Here is a 16376-nt window from a genome sequence, read left to right on the forward strand (position 1 = left end):
ATAAACATATCTAATCGTTGCAAAAAACTCTTTGATAAGCCGATTTCATTGGATATTTGCGATAGAGGTATTAAACCCATTAGGGCTTAATACCGGATTTTGCGAGAGGGGCAGATAAAGGTCTAAGGGTGGACGAAGTCGCGGGTGTCCGCTAGACAATTTTCATTATATTATGCTAGCCACAAACGGTCAATTATTCTCACGTTTCTGTAGCACCCACGACTATTATTGATCGTGTGTTGGTCTTTGCGTACATGATTTGTATAGTATGCCGCGGGTACTGCCGTTTGCTTTTCAGAAACGTGAGAATAATTGACCGTCAATGGCGACTTTAAAAAGTACAATTAAAAAAAAACCAGAGATTAATCAATAATTTACAGATGGAGCGTACGGAACACGACGGTGTCGTAACCGCTCCAAATACAAAATTCAAAAGTAATACATTCTCGAGTCAATACGACACGAACCATCGCGTCAGTAATTTTCCATATTATTCAAGAAAAATGGCGTCTTATGTTTTCTTCTTCTTTCTTGTTTATGGCACTTTGTACTGCGATTGTTGTCTTAAGTTTTTAAATATTTTAAAAACTGTTCATAAAAACTATAGAAATAAGATGGAGTATTTTTTATTGGTAATTATAATAATTATTGATTATTATATTAATTTACGTAATTGTTGTTAATGTTAAATTTTGTTTGTACATGCGGTTGTCTAGAAGACGTGACGTTTGGTTTTTTATTTTATTTATTTTTTATTTATTTATTTATTGGGTATTATTGGGTTTCACTGGCTTCAGTACGTTGCTTGTAAAGACTCACTTTTTCTACTCTGTGACTAAAACTAATAATTCAATTTTTCCATATAAGACGCCTCATACTGTGCATACGTCATGCCCCCCACAGTTCTGTCGGTGGAGATGTACTTCTTGAGCTGGTGATCGGACCAGAAGTGAAGGTTCTCCTCGCAGAGCTCCAGGTTCCTGTGCACCTTCTGTAGAAGGACACGGTTTTCTGTGATGCTCTTCTTCATTTTGTCCATGGTCTCGGCTTCTTGGTCTGTCATGGTGGTTATATCTGAAAGTATTTATTTTATTTTAACAATAGCACACGGCCTGTCACATCTTGATAGTCCGTCCCGTCATATTCCGGAGGGTGTGGGTTCGAATCCTGAAAGGAAAAATCCGTGGAAACCTGTATACCACAGAATTTTCTCGATCCACCACCTCTCGGTGATGAGTCCGACCGCTCTTGCCGTTGAGCTATTTAGGCTCTTATATGCTATAAGCATGTCGGTGACGCGATCGCACGAGATCTCACCCATCCAAAAAGTGCCAAACGCGATTAAGGCTCAGTCCAGAAAGGGCGAATTCGCCGCGATTCTCTCGCGCGTATTACGCGCGATCGTTGCGTCCACAAGGCGCGTACCAGCGCGCAAGCAATTGCGGAGGAATTCAGTGTGAAACATGGAGTTGAACGTACACTCGCTCTAGAGTTCGCGCGTTAACTGGACGCAACAAGGCGTCCCTAATATCTCGACTCGCGCGCAATACGCGCGAATCACGCGCGAGTCGAGAGTCTGGCGTAGTGCACGTGATTTACGCGCGTATTTTGAATTCGCGCGATGCTTGTGGCCGCGATGTAGTACTACGACAACGCGCGTATGATTCGCGCGATATGATTCGCGACGAATTCGCCCCTTCTGGACAAGGTCTAAAGTTTTCAGTTCAATAAAGGAAACGCATCTAAAAGACGTACCCGCATCAATCGACGTCTGTATGTCAGTCGTGCGCTGCGCGTTGCGTTGAGCGCACGCGACTAACGCATGTCGCTGCGTCGTGTCGCGCAGGCGGCGCAGCGCGCGCGACGGTCGCACGGAGGGGCACAGCAGTGTGACGTCAGCGCTCGCCCACTGAGCGCTCAGCCTTCGCGACAGAGCTTGTATTGTCTCGAATATCCATATCTTTTCGCCACTGGGTATAAAAAAACGTCATTATTAGCCTACAAGGGAAGGTCGGGGATTTGGTTTGCGTGGAATTCAGTTTTTCACATTTTTCCGGGATGAAAAGTAGCCTAGTTAACCCAAACTTCAGTCAAACAGCTTCAGTTGCAGCCTAAAGGAAGAACAAAAATACATACTACACATCGCACGAACCAACACGCACAAACTTTCAGCTTTATAATATTAACTAGCGGACGCCCGCGACTTCGTCCGCGTGAAATTCGATGTAAACTTTCAACTACCCCTACCCTAACCCTAAACTACCACTACCCCACCCCTACCCCAAAAACATTTTACGGTTCTATCTTTTATAGTTTAGGCAGCGTACGCAAAATAACTTACTTTTCTAGTTGATTTTTTACACCTTGTGTCCAAAAAACCCAAATATCCTACGGAACCCTATTTTTTTCCTAAATAAAATTTTACTTGTGGATAATGTAGCTTTCGAATGGTGAAAGAATTAAAATCGGTCCAGTAGTTTTTGAGCCTATTCATTCAAACAAACATACATACAAAGTTTTCCTCTTTATAATATTAGTATAGATTAATGTGATGATGTGATAATTTAAGTAAATCTGTAACATACCTGTCCAACACAAGTTTTCTGTTCTTTTCCAAATTGAATTTCTTCAAATACACATTCAACTCGTCCACAAACGTTGGATTAACTGAAAATAAAAAGGTTTTAGTACCACCCAGCAAAGCTTCGCTGTAGCTTCTAACATAATCTAAATATCGTCGGTCTAGATGTGATATCTCGTAACCAACAATTTTTGGTAAAAATTGATTTTGATGCAGAAAGCTTCAAATAGCTTTTCCGGTGGTAGCCCGTAAAAATCTTGTACTTCAAAGTACATTGTACAATAAAAAACGTTTTTGGTCGCATAAAACGACTTTTAGTGATAAAAGATGTATCTAGATGGCCGCGTGGCGCAGTGGGTAGTGACCCTGCTTTCTGCATCCACGGCCGTGGGTTCGATTCCCACAACTGGAAAATATTTGTGTGATGAGCATGAGTGTTTTCCAATGTCTGTGTGTATTTATACATTATATAAGTATTTATATGTAGTATAAATGTATATGAATATTATAATATCAACTATCTTAGCACCCATAACACAAGCTACTCTGTATGCTTACTTTGGGGCTAGATAGTGATGTGTATATTGTTTAAGTATATTTATATATTTGTCTCTCCTGTAAAGTTCGTCAGTTTACACTTAAGAGTTATCACATCTAGACCGACGATATATAAAACTCAAAGATGACTGACTAACATAGTGATCTATATCAACACATAGCCCAAACCACTGGGTGGATCGGGCTGAAATTTGGCATGCAGGTAGATTTTATGACGTAGAAATCCGCTAAGAAAGGATTTTGATCAATTCTACCCCCAAGGGGATCAAATAGGGGATGAAGCTTTGGCAATTTTGCGGCGATTTGATTGAAATTTGGAATGAAAATAGATTTTACTCTGGATTTAACACATGGGCATTTACATCCCGGAATAATCCATGGTTTCCGCAGGATTTGTGAAACTTTATTCCACATGGACGTAATCGCAGGCTAATACCAGCATATTTGTCTCTAATCAGTATTGCTGTGATCTGCAGGGTTATTATGTAACTCGGTGTATCATTCAAACAATCAGTCACTATATCGTTTTTTCATCGTATTTTCGTTTATGCAATCATCTAACACTGTGTTTTCAATGAAATGTCATAATTTTCGTTATTATGACATTTCATTTCATTTCAAAAACTAGTATTCATGTTATTCCCTTGAAATAATCATGTTAGATGATCCTGGAAATTAAGAAACATTACGATTTGATGTAAAACTATGCAGTAAAGGTTATTAAGTTGAAATAACTATTTTGGATGATCACTAAAATGAAAATACGATGAAAAAACGACGTAGTGACTTATTTTTTGTGGTATGGATGCAGGTGAAATTGACACCTATGGCTATTTCAATGACTCAAATCATGTTTCTAGAAAGTGTGCCCTTTGAAGTCTTGATCATGTTATAAGAAACGGTTTTCTATTCACATTTATTTTTATACCGTACTTACATAATTTTAAATAAGTAAGTTATGAAATTACATGCGTTTTCTACCCTCATTTCTAATTTCTTTATTAGTAAACAGTACTCATCAAGAAAGGCTGTACTATAAATGTGTTATTTTTATCTAAAATTCCCTAGTTCTCTCTAAATAAAGATGGGCTAGGCTCCACTGCATAATTTTCAAACTTTTTCTGCCTATCTTTTCTTCTACTATATGATAAATATTTTGACATAATTTTAATTGACATGTGTGTTTGACATAATTTTAATTGACATTTTAACATTTCACTGGTAATAATTACTTGACTTTGCACTAAATTTAACAAGGTTTAATAATTTTGACAGTATATATTATGACTATTATTTTATTTTATCTGTCACAGTAGTTTTGAGTTACATTTGTCATAATCATTGAATCTTAAAATGTTAAATTGTATAAGCTATTACATATGTTTTCTTTTTTTATTTGTTTGCTTTTAAATTAGGATTATACATAGTCTATTTAAATTTTTCATACACCAAATTATTATGGTAGAGAGTATCAGGGTCTTATTATATTTAAGTAATCTTTGTAAACCTGCTTTCTGATGAATAATTAAATTATTATTATTATTTATTATTATTATTATTATTATATAAAAATAAGTCGGGTTTTCCTTCCTGACGCTATAACTCCAGAACGCACGAACCGATTTCCACGGTTTTGCATTCGTTGGAAAGGTCTCAGGCTCCGCGAGGTTTAAAGCAAAGAAAATTCAGGAAAAAATTCAACAGAAAAGCGAGACTATAACTCGAGATCAGCTGGACCGATTTGGCTCAAAAATGTTGAAAAGGTAGCTGAAAACCAGGAAAAGGACTAGGATACTTAGGGTAGGGGTAAGGTTGAGTAGGGATATGGTAGGGCAGGTGTAAGATGGGAATATAGTAGGGTAGGTGTAGGGTAGGCGTAGGGTAGGGTTAGGGTAGGATAGGGTAGGGGTAGGGTAGTGGTAGGGTAGTGGTAGGGTATTATTAGGGAAAGGGTAGGATGGGAGTAGAATAGGATAGGGGTAGGGAAAGTCAAAGCGAAGCTTGACAGGGTCCGCTAGTATAACATAGATTTCATCAGTAAAGGGGTTGGCTTTTCCGACTAGTTTCGGGAAAATTAGTCATATTTATAATACATAAAATATTCTTTAAAAAAAAAGAAACAAATGAAACAAATGTGTTACCCGATACATCATCAGACGATATGTCAGACATTTCCAAGTTGAAGCTGAGGTTGGCGTTGTTTGCGTCTCTCTCGCACCTCTTCTTGTAGAACTGACGGAGGAGCAGTATTGAGTCTGTTGGGAAATCCAGTTGCACTCCTGGAAAACAAAAGAAAACTCAAATTGTAACATATTTTTTTGTATTCTTTACAAGTTAGCTCTTGACTACAATCTCACCTGATGGTAAGTGATAATGCGGGCTAACTTCTTAGGAGGAGGATGAAAATTTACACCCCTTTCGGTTTCTACACGACATAATGTTACCAGAACGCTAAATTGCTTGGTGGTCGTTGTCGGTAGGGTAGTAAATAGGCACGGCCGAAGCCTTCCACCAGCTAGACTTGGACCAATTAAGAAAACCTCAATCGGCCCAGCCGGGGATCGAACCCAGGACCTCAGTCTTGTAAATCCACCGCGCATAACACTACGCTACGCGCATAGTCTGGCAAGTTGATGACACTCCCATGATATGCGGGCGACGGGAGAGAATGCACTTGTATGAAATCGTGCGTGCGGAGAAGTGACATCAATCGTGGGTTTTTCATTCATCGCTACACGCCCTCTCGAGTGGACCACCGGGAGTGTTACGAACGAAGTTGCCAAGCTATAGAGACCCAACCTGTGGCTAGAGCGTTGTTTCCGACGTCCGTGTTGTTGTGCAGAGCGCTGAACACAGACAACAAGCACTCCCTGATGTTGTATATCTTCCTCTCCGTATGCGCGAACAGTAGTGTTAGCCGCTTGATCTCTTCCCGCGACTTTACCTGCAACGCAAATCCACGCATCCTTTTTCAAGGGACAGCAATCGGCAGAAATAACAAATAAAAATAGGGGTTGATGATGTCTAGAAAAACCAAACACTTTGAAACTATCAAGAATACTAGCGGACGCCCGCGACTTCGTCCGCGTGGAATTTAGTTTTTCACAAATCCCTCGGAAACCATGGATTTTTCCGGGATAAAAAGTAGTTTATGTGTTAATCCAGGCTATAATATATATTAATGCCAAATTTCAGGTAATTCGGTTCAGTAGTTGAGTTGTGAAAGAGTAACAAACATTCATATCATCAAAGTCATCAGTTTTCGCAAATCTCGGGAAACCATGGTTTTTCGGGATAAGAAGTAGCCTATGTGTTAATCCACAGTAAAATCTATTTCTATTCCAAATTTCAGCTAAATCGCTTCAGTAGTAGCGGCGTTATAGAGTAACAAACATCCAAACATCCATACAAACTTTCGCGTTTATAATATTAGTAGGATTTTATAGAATATTTTATAAACAGAAAAAGTCAACCTCTAACGAGATATATTAGCAATTTTCCTGAATAAAAAATGACATAAGTATTAGCTCATTTAGGAAAATGATTTTGAGAACCCTTATAAACCTAGCATGCAACGAACAATAAGAGAGATAGACAAAATTTCGACCAATGGCGGCGGAGTTGCTCCAGTCCTATCTCTTTCGTTCCACCGGAATGAAAGAGATAGCGATATTTCAGATTGCAACGCAATAGGGTAGTTTACTCATATCAAATTTAATATAAACAATATTATTTTAGTGTAAGTACGAATAAGGGTCCGAAATATATCAATATTAATTAATAAAAGTTAATAATTTTCATATAAAACTTGATTTAAAAATCATGTATTTTTCAGATTGTCCAAACATCAAAAACGATGTCGTCCATTTTGTGACGTCACAATGTTACTGAAACGTCAAACTAAATTGTCAACTGATATTTATATCAAACGCTCCGTTTGTACAGGATTTCTTAACGTGACGTCATGACAGTTGACCTTTGACAGACAGTTGACCGTCATGGCCGACAGCGTTTAGGCTCGTATTGTCAAAAAAATATTTAAAAATTAAAATTTTCATGTATGTAATCACATTTAAAAAAATGTGATTTTTTATCAATCTAGTAGAACGATAATGAATAATTTAAAACCATTTAAAAAAGTGCCAAGATTTTTGTTAATTTCTCTTCATTTAGGGCCTAAATAGCTTAACGGTAAGTGCGGTCGGACTCATCACCGAGGGGTGGTGGTTCGATCCCCGCCCTGACTAGTTGGAGCGGAATATTGGTCATATATTTAAAATATATGACAAATATTCGTCGCATGTTAAGCGTACTAGTCTACATCCTAGAGGAATTAGTGGCTTAAACATTTACAAATAAATTAAAGTTTACTTACAATACATTTATTAATACTAGCAATCTTCCCCAGCGTTGCCTGCGCGTCGACGCCGCAGTCGCTGCGATCGTCAGCGGAGTGGAAGACGCCGGTCCTCGCAGTCAACTCCTCCAGGGAGGCCTTGAGAGACTTCACGCGGGCCTCGCAGAAGGCTCTCTGGGCTCTCACTACTAACAATTCGAAGGCATCTTCTGATATGTGACTCTGCAAAATATTTAAATAAAAAGAATTATTTTTTTTTAAATACACCAGCAATTTTCCTCAAAAATTAAAAAACAAACAATTTTACATATTTTTCAGGAAAGGTTTTAGCATATTATGTAAGAAGTAGTACAATTTCTGATTTATATATTTCCCCAGGCAGTTTTATTTTCATGTATAGAATGCGAGACGTGATAGCCCAATGGGTATGACCTCCGCCTTCGATTCGGAGGACGTAGGTTCAAATCCGATCCGAATCCAATTTATCAGTTATGTCGATTTTAGGAAATTAAATATCACGTGTTTCAAACAGTGATGGAAAACATCGTGAGGAATCCTGCATACCAGAGAATTTTCTTAATTTTCTGTGTGTGTGAAGTCTGCCAATCCGCATTAGGCCAGCATTAGCGTGGTGGACTAAGGCCTAACCACTAAGTTAGAGGACTAAAGACTCGTGCTCTACGGTGAGCCGAATATGGGTTGTTAATGATAGATAGAATACAAAACCTCCTTCAGTAGGACGAATCACAAACATAAATTCGTACTTCCATTTCTTTAGAAACCATCCAACTTCAAAATCAATTTCTTTAGAACAGCAATGTAAAGATTACTAGTAAAGTAATAAACAAACATACGTTAGTTTCTTCGATGGACGCGACGAGTTGTTGCTGCGTCCTTCGAATGTGAACTCTATTCTTTACTGCCTCAAGTGCCAATGTTGCATGCAGCGCCGCGGTGTGGGCCAACATAGAGCCTGTTTGAGATCTGATAAGATAAACCACAGATTATAAATAGATAGAAGACAAACCATAAATAATTATTTATACATACACCATATAATTGAAAAAGTAAAGGCTTTTACACTGCAACTGTGGGGTTGCCAGATATAAATAGTTAAATAATGTTATTTATATACCCTCCCTCATCAGTTATTTAGTCATCTAATATGTTAAATGCTTATTTTATGCTTAACTTAACTGTATTAGGTTGCCTTTGATTTAGTTCATTGGTGGTTTCCCAAATTTTGTATGAAAACTACACTATAAACATTATTATCTATCATTTATATTCTTATCACTAATGAATAACAGATGAGGGTATACAGGGTGCTCGGGAGTATTTCTCATAACTTCAAGGCGTTGACGAGTCCACTTATAGGAGCCAAACTGCGTAACTTATATTTTTTTAACGAAAAAAAAAATCTGTTTATGTTTTCATACAAAATAATTCAAATAATTCCGACTATCCGTAACACACGCCTTTATCTATCCTTGCATTTTAAAATACGTAAAACTTGGCTACGTCATAATTATAAGGATGCGTATATGGGACACATTTTAAAATCTTTTTACAGAAAGAAATATTATTTAAGCCGAAAATATTAATTTTGGAATACATGTTTCTTGAACATTTTTAATTAACTTTCGCTAAAGAATATAACCCCAGATTTATGGCAAATACTCCCGAGCACCCTGTATATTTCTAATGCCGGATCATAGACCAAAATAACCTGTTATTTCCAACATCAGCATGGTTTGTGTAGGCGTCCGACAACTGAGAGTAAAGCGAAGACATTTTGTCGTACAGGTGTGGCCACAGAGCGTCGCCGCGGCAGTTCACTAGCGAGAGCACGCGCTGATCTAAACAGGGAGTATACAAAGGACCTTGAATAAGTTCTCGCTGTTTTAACAATTTTTTTTTTTTTAATTTTTTTATTGATAAGATATAACAATTATTTAACATATCGATACTCTCGCCAAACTGTACAGGCAGTACTTGATAAGTGTACAAGTTTTTAAAATGATCGTACACTTTAGTTCCATATATTTTTTTAAATAAGGTCACCCTAATGAAAGAAAAATAATTATTGCACTCAGAGCTTCTTTTGCGCTGCTATTACTGAAGCGATTCAAAAAAATTCTAATTTGAATAAGAAATTTCAAAATGGCGGCTTTTTGAAATTTCTTATTCCAGCACCGATTTCGAATGAATGGCGAAAACTGATTCTGAACTTAAAATTTTTAATAGGCCGCCATTTTTAAATTTCTTATTACTGCATCGATTTCTTTCAAAATCGATATCTAAGCATTGCATGAAAGGCGAAAACAGATTCTAAACTCTAAATTATATAAATTATAAAAAAGGCCGCCGTTTTGAATTTCCTTATTCTTACACCGATTTCTTTTAAAATCGATATTTAGGCATTGTATGAATGGCGACAACAGATTCTGAATTCAAAATTTTATAAACCTGCTATTTTGGAATTTCTTCTTACTGCATCGGTTTTTTTTCAAAATCAGTATCTATTCTTTTTTTTATTCAGAAAAAGAAATGTAACTTGGTCACCCTAATATATTTTTTTTAAATTATTTAAATTTGTTTTACATAATTAAATATCTACCATTTGTGTATTATCCATTAATTACGGGACATCCTGTATATACATACACATCATAGCAGACTACTTTGTCGATTTATCAAATTACAAACCACAATGTTCTAATTTGCATTATAAAAAAATGTAGTAAATGCAAGTAATTGGTGTACCTTTATCATTGCTAGTTGTTTCATTAGCATGGTTAGAGTTGATGGACGAGCAAGCTACAGGAGTGGCCAATGGCAAAGTGCTGGGTTGACTTTTCCTAAGACGTGCGAGACAGTCCTCTAGTTGGCTCTGGAATTAAAAAAACAAATGTATTTAAATTTCATTGCATTTGAAAGTTAGCATTTCAGTGTGATCTCATCTGATCTAGTCTATACTAATATTATAAAGCTGAAGAGTTTGTTTGTTTGTCGAGGAAGAATATAGGCTATAGGCTATATATTATCCCCATATTCCTACGGGAACGGGAACCACGCGGGTGAAACCGCGCGGCGTCAGCTAGTTATACATAAATTGAAAAAAATAGAAACTTTGTCTATATATTATACTAGCGGACGCCCGCGACTTCGTTCGCGTGGTATTCAGTTTTTCACAAATCCCGTGGGAACCATGGATTATTCCGGGATGAAAAGTAGCTTATGTGTTAGTTGAGAGAAAAATCTATTTTCATTCCGAATTTCAGCCAAAATCGCTGTAAAATTGACAAAGTTTCATACAAACTTTCATCTCCTATTTTATACCCTTGGGAGTAGAATTGATCAAAATCCATTCTTCATCCTCGTAACATCTCCATGCATGCCAAATTTCAGCCCAATCGGTCCAGTGGTTTGGGATGTGCGATAGATCACTATGTCAGTCAGTCCTTTGTGTTATATATATTTAGACTAGCTGATGGCGCGCGGTTTCACCCGCGTGGTTCCCGTTCCCCTAAGAATATGGGAATAATATATAGCCTTCCTCAATAAATGGGCTATCTAACAATGAAAGAATTTTTCAAATCGGACTAGTAGTTCCTGAGATTAGCGCGTTCAATCTAACAAACAAACAAACTCTTCAGCTTTATAATATTAGTATAGATAAGAATCACTATCATTCACCATTTGAGACACATGATATTTAATTTCTTAAAATGCACACAACTATCCAGAGATTACTTCTACAATACCACAAACTTTACCTCTTTATTATATTAGTATAGAATACCTTTACATCATGTGCTTCCTTCTCAACGCTACACAGGGAGTTGGCAATGGTTCTCGTCTCCTCTATGTTAGCGATCTTAGTTTGTAGTTCACTGGACACTTGGGTGAGCAACCAGTGCCGGCGTTGCAGGTCTTCTATGCGTTGTCGAGACGAATTACGCTGGATTACTAAAATATAAATATAAAATTAGCAAAATTATACTTATCAACACTCATGAGTACACTTACAAGGTTTGTAACGTGTTTTGTGGACATTTTTTTCTTCTGAGAAATTCTCGATAAAAATTCCTAACCCTTTAGACCTAGAATGCCAACGTCAATTTCCAGAAGCGAAAAAGACATATTGACGACCAATAGTAGCAAAGTGGTCCCAGCCCGCCAGCTCTTTCGTCATAACGCAATGAATAGAGCGATATTTTCTGTTGCAACGCTATTGTGGTCCCAATCCCAGCTCTTTCGTCATAATACAATGAACCGACTGATATTTTCGGTTGCACCGCTATTGGTTAACATGTATTTCTCTCGTCTCGAGCTATGATGTGGTGCGTATCTCAGGCCTATTGTTGGCCTAGAATGCGCGCCATGAAAGATCTCGTGAAGAGAAAATGTCGACAAATGGTCTACAATATACTTAAACTATCATGAGTGTTAGCTCCTCTCCCGACGCGCCGCCGTGTCGCAGTTGTGATTGTGCCGCGTTGCAAGAACCAGCTCATGACTAAAGGCCCAGTATGCGTTCAAAACTAGTCGGGCATACTCCGACGTAGTATCAAATGAGTTTTTGACGGCCTCTGTGGCGCAGTGGTATGCGCGGTAGATTTACAAGACGGAGGTCCTGGGTTCGATCCCCGGCTGGGCAGATTGAGATTTTCTTAATTTGTCCAGGTCTGGCTGGTGGGAGGCTTCGGCCGTGGCTAGTTACCACCCTACCGGCAAAGACGTACCGCCAAGCGATTTAGCGTTCCGGTACGATGCCGTGTTTTATAATCAATATTCTTAAGTATCACGATTTTTGGTAATTAGTGACAGAGTGTATTCATTGGTACCAACTCACCTTTGCCAGATACTTTATCCATAAGCTCGTTCAGAGTTACTCTTGCATTATTAACACGGGTCTCAGCTTCCTTCACCTTCTCTTTAATCTCTGTTTGCTCTTTCCAGAGAGACAGTTGTTCTGGTAACAAACTGCTGGAGCCCCTCTGTAAATATATTTACTTACATTTTATTTACATTAATTTGCTATTTATATAAAATGCTTTTCACTATACTAGAAGTTATTCATTTATTTGTTGAGAATACACACAGTTTAATTATGTATTCAACAATTTCTGGTGTATAACACTTACAAAGACACAAGTAATTAAAAAAAAAAGACAATAGCAGTTAAATTAAATCAAACTTAATTGTGATAGTATGTTTAGAAATCATATTTTAAATGTCAAATATAAAAGTACCTAACAAAAAACATATAAAATAAAATAGGATAATTAAATTAATAAATAAACTAACACAATCTTAATGAAATAATACCTGACCCAAAGAATATTGTACTGCAACATACATTTTTTAATACTAAATTTGAGAAAGAGATAAATAAAAAAACCAATTAACTGATTTAAGGAAACATTTGAGGGTAGTTCGTTAACAAACATGTGGATACATTTTTAAAAGACATGAAAAAGTAAAAGATTTTCAATACAATGCATATTATTTTTATATTTATAACCCCATAATTCTGTCATTTAAATACTGATTATAATGTTTTTTATTTAAAAGAACAGATTGGTCCCAATATTTTGGTTGCTTGGGTAGAATTATTACAAAAATCTATGACTACCAGACTATCCTATTGAGAATAAAGACTTAAAAGTATATATGAAAGTCCAACTTCAGTATTTTATCAGGCAACAACTTAATTCATGATTCCATGTTTTTTTTATTAAAAACTAGACCACTTTTTACAGTTGCACCAGCATGAATTGTTTTTCAAATAGCATGGGTAAAGTGACAGTCGCCTGTATGACAATCACAGCAAACTTTCAAGAGTGAAATGATCTGTTCTACATGCACCATACATGAAACAAACTGTAGTTCCTGTTCCTGTGGGAATATGTGTATCAATTATAGACACTAACAAATAAAGTGGCTTTCTTTTAATGGGTTCAGTAGATCCAGAGATAATACCTCACAAGCTGTCAAAATGGGTTCAGTAGATCTAGAAATAATACTTCCTCTCCTATTATATACCTCTTTATTATATTAGTAGCTACAGCTTGAAACTGACAAACCTCATTGAGTAGTTTCTTTTCCTGACACATTTTCACATCATCAAGAAAAACTGACAGTCTCTTGTGGCCAATCTCATCCTTGGGCTGAACATGCTCCATCATGCTGCGCCATGTCATGTAGTATTGACCTCTGCACATCCTGGAAACAGATACCACTCTTGAAAATCTTTACAGTACCTAAATAACAAGGTTTGTCTTGAAATTCACACTAAGGTTCTCCAGATTAGTGGATTACTAGACAATAAACAAATGAACTTATATGTAGAGGAATAAAATTTAATGTCATGTCTCCTAGTCCAAGATCCATATTAGAAACGACCTTCACCCTGAACCAATTAAGAAAACCTCAATCGGCCTAGCCAGGGATCGAACCCAGGATCTCCGCCTTGTAAATCCATCGCACATATCGCTGCGCCATGGAGGCCGTCAAAAGCCTCTGCTATAAGGAGCGAGCTTAGGTCTACCACACTGCTCCCACGCGTTTTGGCGGGCTTAGAAGAGAGAGAAGAAATAAATGCTCAGTAAGTATTTTACAGCTCGACCCAGGACTCAAACCTCGAACCTGAATTACCAAAAGTAATTCTGGAATGACATAATATTTACTGTAAATGTAACTAATATTTTGCATGCCAATCGGGCGTGATACAGAACAGATTATATTTATTTGTTAAGACCTTGTAAACTGTATCAGCAAATAAAGGATTGTATTTGTATTTATTTGTATTTGTAACCTCATGATCTGACGCTACTTAAGCGAACAACAAGGAACTATAGAGGAAATAATTGAAACAAAACAAAACAAACCCTGTCATCTTTTCGATGGAAGGTATTTTTTCTCCAGGACATCCAAGCGCCAGCACCCATTCGATAAATTTTTGTGGTACTTCATCACTGTTTAACTTATTACTACTCATTTTATTATGTTTTCCTAGTATACCATTAAAAATATGCTAAGTTGTAAACAAAAATCTATTATAGAACTTCACAAGTTTACCGGTTGGTTCTGTTTGAATTTGAAATTGAATTGTAAACAATTGAAGTGACAAATGTCAACGTCAAGCTGTCACACATCACACATCACTTATTTCACAGAATACTAATACTTGCATTATTTTGTCTATGATTGCCACAGGCTAACTTAAGGTGGAAGCATACTGTTAACGCAGCCCAATGCAACACTACGCATCTTCAGTAAAAAGGTAAAATCAAATGGTACTATTTTAAACGTAGAAATCTTATACAATAATTTATATATCAATATTTTCAATACACAAAGGTTTTTTTTTCATTTCTGTAGAAATTGCTAGTTTTTGGTGGCAAAAATATGCATGGTACACGTCGGGTTGCAATTTTACCCTATGTATCTAAGAATTTAACATTATGTTTCCACATAAAGAGTTGGGTGGTAATAGTCTGACTCAGTATTGGAGGTATTTATTTAATTAGGCTAAGGTACATAAGTTTCTTCTTGATATATTTTTGCAGCTTTATAATTTTTTTTTCGTTAAGCCGTTCATAGACTCTATAATATAGATAATAGAAGTGGTTAGACCTGTGTCGATCGCGAATGATCAAATCTCCGACACCCGATCACTACTGGTGCGTGAGTAATTGGGTCGCGGACATTAAAAACACCCGATCTTATGTGACCCGTTTGGTGACCCGCCCGGGCGCAGACTCGATTAAAAGATCGAAAGGTTTTTGTTTACCATACTAAATTGAACTTTATTTTCATTACAATAACTCTCAAATCTGTAGATCTCGTGAATAATCGGGTCGCGGACGTCTAAAACACCCGATCTTGTGATTCATATAAAAACTCGATCACTCGACCCGACCACGCTAAATTGAACTTTATTTTTAAACAATAACTCTCAAATCTGTAGTTCTCGTGAATAATCGGGTCGCGGACGACTAAACACCCGATCTTGTGAGACCCGTTTGGTGATCCATATAATAAACTCGAACTCTCGACCCGACCACACTAAATTGAACTTTATTTTGATTGTATTAGTGTTTAATTATTTGGCTCAATTGCTTATAATGTCGAATCATCATTCGCAAGTACAATCTGTAGTTGTCTCTTTTATTTGTATGTAAAGGAAGATATGTATTACTCTGTATTTATGAGTTTCATCGGCTTCATCTTGGGGCTTGTAAAGATATCATTCTCTATTCTGTAGTTGATAATGATGATGACTTGAGTGGTAAATTCGTAAGGAATAAAGTCTAAAATATATATGTAGGTATGTATTACTTTTAGCAATAGTTTTATCTATATAATATATAATAACTTTAATTATTTACATTTTTTTATCTATATTCATAAAAACATAAAATAAAATTTCCCATTTTTCGAATGAAAATTTAGACGATGACTTAATATTATTGTATCACCACGCAAAAGCGATACAATTACAAACCACAATATTTATTTAACTGATAGTAGGCATAACTTTGTTTTGAATCCGTCGGTCAATCAAAGGATCGGGTTCCGGTTCGGGTCTTACGGGTGTTCAGTTCAAATACCTACCTACTTCAAGCCGCGTCGCAACGATACACAAAACCCAAACAACCCGTGACCCGAATGATCGAAATGATCGAATCATTGAGACCCGATCTCCATGAGTATGGGTCGCGATCGACCCGGGTTTTACGAAACGATCGAATTACACAGGTCTAGAAGTGGTTCACATCACAGGTAAATGATAAAATATCTTTGATTGTCGTTGACGAACAGGGTTCCCAACTTAGGGGTTTTCCCCCCAGATTTAGGGGGCAAATAAGT

General features: G+C 36.9%; 1 protein-coding gene across 1 annotated transcript; it reads right to left on the minus strand.

Moving 5' to 3' along the window:
- Nucleotides 1-774: 774 nt before the first annotated feature.
- LOC112049100 (uncharacterized) lies at nt 775-14613 on the minus strand. Its single transcript, XM_052887656.1, has 13 exons — nt 14393-14613; nt 13589-13727; nt 12355-12499; nt 11302-11468; nt 10263-10389; nt 9226-9355; nt 8351-8480; nt 7515-7718; nt 5939-6083; nt 5281-5418; nt 2586-2667; nt 1756-1970; nt 775-1074 (listed from the first exon to the last, which is right to left on the minus strand). The coding sequence occupies exons 1-13, from the start codon at nt 14500-14502 to the stop codon at nt 842-844; spliced, it is 1965 nt and encodes a 654-aa protein (XP_052743616.1). The 5' UTR covers nt 14503-14613; the 3' UTR covers nt 775-841.
- Nucleotides 14614-16376: the final 1763 nt, after the last annotated feature.

This window comes from Bicyclus anynana, chromosome 2 (genome assembly GCF_947172395.1).
Source record: "Bicyclus anynana chromosome 2, ilBicAnyn1.1, whole genome shotgun sequence".
Classification (NCBI taxonomy): Eukaryota; Metazoa; Arthropoda; class Insecta; order Lepidoptera; family Nymphalidae; genus Bicyclus; species Bicyclus anynana.

What these genes read in the sequence shown, in the direction of transcription:
- LOC112049100 (XM_052887656.1), bottom strand. Translation starts at nt 14,502, where the DNA reads ATGAGTAGTAATAAGTTAAACAGTGATGAAGTACCACAAAAATTTATC. An exon ending in GGATAAAGTATCTGGCAAAG is followed by an intron (nt 11,469 to 12,354) that starts GTGAGTTGGTAC and finishes TTTATATTTTAG; the next exon opens with TAATCCAGCGTAATTCGTCT. An exon ending in CGTCCATCGAAGAAACTAAC is followed by an intron (nt 7,719 to 8,350) that starts GTATGTTTGTTT and finishes AATATTTTGCAG; the next exon opens with AGTCACATATCAGAAGATGC.